This window comes from Carlito syrichta, unplaced genomic scaffold (genome assembly GCF_000164805.1).
Source record: "Carlito syrichta isolate Samal-C Ts95f unplaced genomic scaffold, Tarsius_syrichta-2.0.1 Scaffold316474, whole genome shotgun sequence".
Lineage (NCBI taxonomy): Eukaryota > Metazoa > Chordata > Mammalia > Primates > Tarsiidae > Carlito > Carlito syrichta.
This window is the reverse complement of record NW_007260570.1, coordinates 72,659-77,962: the sequence shown is the minus strand read 5'-3', so window position 1 is coordinate 77,962 and position 5,304 is coordinate 72,659. Positions and strand designations below refer to the sequence as shown.

The window sequence follows — 5,304 nt, the reverse complement described above, 5'->3', positions numbered from 1 at the left end:
GCTAAGGTATATAGATTGAGGTAGGAGTTTCAATTTTTCTAACTGAAAAGAAGTCTGATTAGGCAAGTATTTTTTAAGATGATATCCGACTATGCAAACTGGTATATATGAACTTCTTAAACTCTATTAGAAATGTCTTGTGAAAAACAAAGATAGTTCAAATAACCAAGGCCTTGTTATGGCACTGAAGTCTTGGAACTATTTGCTCTAGCTACTCTATATGCACAATTTTGTTGAAATTTATTGACAAGGACATTAGTTTTAAAGGTATTTACATGAAAAAAATAGAGATATTGTGTTTGCATCTCAAGCTTTTTCCCCCAGTACCTAATGCTCTGTGATGTCTCCAGCTTTTAATCATTACATTAAGAAGAGAAGTTCATAGCATTAAAAAAATCAGATGAAAGAAATACATGATACATACAAATCCTGAAACAACAATTTCAATTTTGCTTTTAACATGTATTAAATTTTTGGGTGGTCCTACATTCCAGAAGTGCAACTTGATTTCCTCCCTATGAGTGTGGTCTGGACTTAATTATTCCCTTTTAACAGACAGAGTAATGTAATCATTTATGACTCTGTGTGTAGAACATAAAATTCACTGCGGCTTCCACCTTGGTTCTCTCTCTGGGATCCCGAGCTATGTGGGAAGCCAGCTGTCATGTCATAAGCAGCCCTGGGGAAAGGTCCATGTGGCTGTGAAGTGAGGTCTCCTGGCACCAAATTACCAGGGACTGAGGCCTGTTCCAACTGCCATGTGAGTGAGCCAGGTTTCATGTGAGTCCCCAGCCCCAGTTGAGCCCTCAGGTGATGCAGCATGTCGTGAGGGCCCCTAAGCCAGAAGCATTCAGGAAAACCTCCTGAGCATCAAAAGTTGTGACAAATAACACAAATTTGTTGTTTTTAGCTGCTCAGTTTAGGGAATTTTTCATGCAGCAGTAGATAACTAACATAACTTGCACCCTGACAGCTGACAAGGAAATAGGGACCTCAGTCTTACAAAAGTCAAAAAGCCAATTCTTCCCACAGGCCGTATATAACCTCGGGGAGGACCCCAACATCAAGATGAGGACACAGCTTTAAAAAATCCTTACCAGAGAACCTATCCACATCATGCCTGAATTTCTGGCCAAGAAAATGTAAACAAATCAGACAAGAGAAGGAAATCAGGGGTATCCAAACTGGAAAAGAAGTCAAGTTATTCCTCTTTGGTGATGATATGATCCTATACCTTGAAAATCCAAGAGAATCTGTCAAAGACCTCCTTACACTGATAAAGGACTTTGGCAAAGTCTCAGTGTACAAAATTAACATGCAAAAGACAGTGATATTCTTATACACCAAAAACAAACAGGCAGAGAACCAAATAAAAAAAGCACAATCCCATTCACAAGTGCAACAACAACAACAACAAAAAGAAATTCCTTGACATCTTCCTAACCAGAGAAGTGAAAGACCTTTACAACAAAAATTTGCAAAACACTGTTCAAAGCAATCAAAGATGACATGAAAACAGATGGAGAAATATTCCATGCTCATGGAGTGAAAGAATCAACATTGCTAAGCTGTCCATCCTACCCAAGGCAATCTACAGATTTAACAAAATACCCACTAAATTACCAACATCGATCTTCTCAGACCTTAAAACAACAATACAGAAATTCATATGGAAACATAAATGACCACGAATGTTCAAAACAATCCTCAGCAAAAGAAACAAAGCAGGGGGTATCACATTTCCAGACTTTAAACTTTAATATAAAGCTCTAATAATCAAAACAGCCTGGTATTGGTACAAGAACAGGCATATGAACCAATGGAACAGGGTAGAGATCAAGGAAGCAAAACCTCAATTTCTCAACCAACTCATCTTCAACAAAGCCTCCACTAACAATCACTGGAGAGGAGAACTTATTCAGTAAACGATGCTGGGAAAACTGGCTGAACACATGCACAAGACTAAAACAAGACCCCCTACCTATCACCATACACAAAAATCAACTCTAAATGGATCAAAAACCTAACACAAAACCTCAGACTATAAGAACCTTAGACAATGCAGGAGACACCCTATGGAAGTTGGAATAGGCAATCAATTCCTGATCAAAACCCCAAATGCCCATGCCATACAGATAAGACAGACAAGTGGGACCCTATCAAACTAAAAAACTTCTGCAAAGAAAAAAGAAAAAGATATCATCAAGAGAGTGAGGAGAGAGCCCACATATGGGAAAAAACAATATTTGCCAACTGTGTATCTGACAAAGTCTTAATCTCCAGGATCTACAAGGAATTCAAACATGCCAAAAAAGAAAAAAAACAGATAGCCCTATTTTTTAAATGGGCAAAAGATAGGAATAAATGCTTCTTAAAATAAGTGTCTTAACAATGAGCTAAAAAACAAGCAGCCAAAAAAGAAGTGAAAAAATGCTCAGCCTCAGTAATCATCAAATAAATGCAAATTAAAATGCACTGATATTCCACCTACCTCTAGTCAAGATGTCTATCATCAATAACTCAAAAAACAACAAATGCTGGAGAGGATGTGGGGAAAAGGGGAGTGTAAACTAGTACAACCTCTGTGGAAAACAGTGTGGCGATTTCTAAAAGTTCTAAAAATCAATCTTCCATAAGACCCAGCAATCCCCCTTCTGGGACTACACTTGGAGGAACTCAAATCACTCTATGAAAGCAATACCTGCACATGCATGTTTATTGCAGCATTATTTGCAATAGCAAAAACATGGGACCAACTGTTTGCTCATTGAAAGTGGACTGGATTTTTTTAAATGTGGGATATATACATGATGGACTATTACACAGCCATAAATAAGGAAAAAATTGTGAACTTCACAGCAACTTGTGCGCATTTAGTGTCTGTAATACTCAGTGATCTATCACAAAAACAAGGAACGGAGCACCACATGTTCTCACTCATAAGCAGACCCTGAGCAATTATCATACTACAGTCAGAAAGGAGTTGGTAGTAATGGGAAACTGCCAGGAGAGGAGAGGAGAGGAGGGGCACACATTTCTTCAATAAGGGTACCAGATATCTAACCAGGCAAAGTGAGAACCAAAAGCCCAAACTTTACCTGTACAATGACCATTTGTATCTCTAATCTGAATTGTACACCACATCTTTAAAATAAAATTTTTAAAAGAAGGAAAAAAAGAAAATGTAAACATATAAATGGGTGTAGTTTAAAGCCATCTAGTTTATAGTAATATCTTATACAGTAATAGAAAGTCAATACACAGCCTCAATAGATAATCACAAATTTCCTCCACTGAAATGAATTTATGAAATGATACACACAGTTCATGGTATGCATGAAATAACCTTTCCTACCATTCTTAGTGCTTTTTCACTTATAATTTTATGTGATGCAATGACATTTTAATACAGTATTTCATTTCTTCATTGAACAAAAAGTAATTTCATGCCTTCTAGGCACCAGGTTTGACTTTATATGCTGCAGATATGACTTAGACCAAGACAGCCCTAAGTCCCTGTGCTCATGTGCCTCACATTCTAGAGGTTTCAGAAGAGTGACCTGGAGACGCTGGAGCGTTTTAAGTCACACAAATGTCATGACATGATTCACATTAGCAGGACTGCTGACCGCTGTGGGGAGAATATTCGGGTAGCAGGTGAGAGGACAGCGCTAACGTCATAATTCGGTAGTGAAGGGCTGTGGGGACTAAGCGAAGAAGAGGAGCTGAGGGATGGGAAGGAAAGAGAGAGGGGCTGGAGAAGCAGGTGAGGAAAAGGAGCAGGGGGAAGCATTGTAAAGCAGTGGAATTCTCCGATTTAAACACAGTGTTTTATAAAGTTTTTATACATCTATCTACTGAGCCTAGCCAGGTGTCCTTTGCATTTGTTCATTAATACAGTTGTGGGACTGCCTATAAACAAGTGTCCGTATGTGAATCGGGTTCAAAAATACCAAGTGCCCCCATCAAATACCCACACACCTCAGACGTGGGTCATCCACGAAGACCCGCAGTGCAGCAGCACTGGTGAAGGGCATTGGGACTGCACTGAGCCCTTGCAGCTCCGAGGTGGTTACAGTCTGGGCAGGCTCCTGGCTGCAACACACAGTAACAAGTCGTGCTTCTTTGTATCTGTACGTGTCCAGGACTCACACACAGAAACTCGGGGCTATGGAATGGAGATAAATTTAAAGTTCAAAAACCTAGAGTCACAGAGACCTAGACTAGGAAAATAAACTTGGGAACTTCATGTGATTGCAATGCTGTTTAGACACATTTACCTGTGTAGGGGCCGAAGTGACTTCTTTTACAAATAAGATTCCTGATCACTCGGGGGTTACCGAGATTGTGCTGCCCTCAGTAATTAATTAACAAAAAGGAAACTGGTCTCGAGGAGATTCTTTCTCTGGTGCTTTCAGACACAACTCCAGGTTTAAAGAGAAAATCCCCAAGCCCGGAGTTTCACTTCTCGCCCAACCTGCGTCGGGCCCTTCCTCCCGGATACTCGTGACGCGGCCGCACGTCTCCCTCCCACTGGGAGTCGGGTTTGCGGCGAAGCCAATCAGCGTGGCCGCGGGTCCGGCTATAAAGTCCCCACGGCCCCGCCGGAACCTGGAGTCTCCTCTGACCCGAAGATGCCGGCCACGGCGCCCCGCGCCCTCCTCCTGCTGCTCTCGGGGGCCCTGGCCCTGACCGCGACCCGGGCGGGTGAGTGCGGGGCGGGAGGGAAACGGCCTCTGGTGGGGAGGGGGAGACCGGCCCGCGGGAGCGCGGGACCCGGGAGGCCGCGTCTACGCCGCCCGGACCCTGCCCACCCCCCTCCCGCCGCCTCTTTCCGCCGCCCGAGCCCTCGCCCCCTCCCCCCTCCCGTCGTCCGCCTCGGGCCGGGGAATCCGCGTCGGGGGGAGCGTCGGGCCGAGTCTCAGCCCCTCCCCGCCAGGCTCCCACTCCCTGAGGTATTTCGCCACCGCCGTGTCCCGGCCCGGCCGCGGGGAGCCCCGGTACATCGAAGTCGGCTACGTGGACGACTCGCCGTTCGTGCGGTTCGACAGCGACGCGGCGAGTCCGAGGCTGGAGCCGCGGGCGCCGTGGGTGGAGCGGGAGGGGCCGGAGTACTGGGACGAGCAGACACGGAACTGCAAGGGGAACGCACAGACTTTCCGGGAGAACCTGCGGACCGCGCTCCGCTACTACAACCAGAGCGAGGCCGGTGAGTGACCCCGGGCCGGGTCAGAGGTCACGGCCCCTCGGATGCCCCACGGACGGCGCGGGTCGTCCGAGGCTCCGGGTCCGAGATTCACCCCG

The 5,304-nt window shown here is 44.9% G+C and overlaps 1 protein-coding gene across 1 annotated transcript in view; it reads left to right on the top strand.

Moving 5' to 3' along the window:
* Positions 1 to 4,619: 4,619 nt before the first annotated feature.
* The window catches only part of LOC103277080 (HLA class I histocompatibility antigen, A-23 alpha chain-like), a 3,617-nt gene continuing 2,932 nt past the window's right edge, over positions 4,620 to 5,304 (top strand). Inside the window, exons 1-2 of the mRNA XM_021707262.1 lie at positions 4,620 to 4,707; positions 4,940 to 5,209. Coding sequence (XP_021562937.1) covers positions 4,635 to 4,707; positions 4,940 to 5,209 — 343 coding nt within the window. The 5' untranslated portion in view covers positions 4,620 to 4,634. The remainder of the gene's footprint in view (positions 4,708 to 4,939; positions 5,210 to 5,304) is intronic.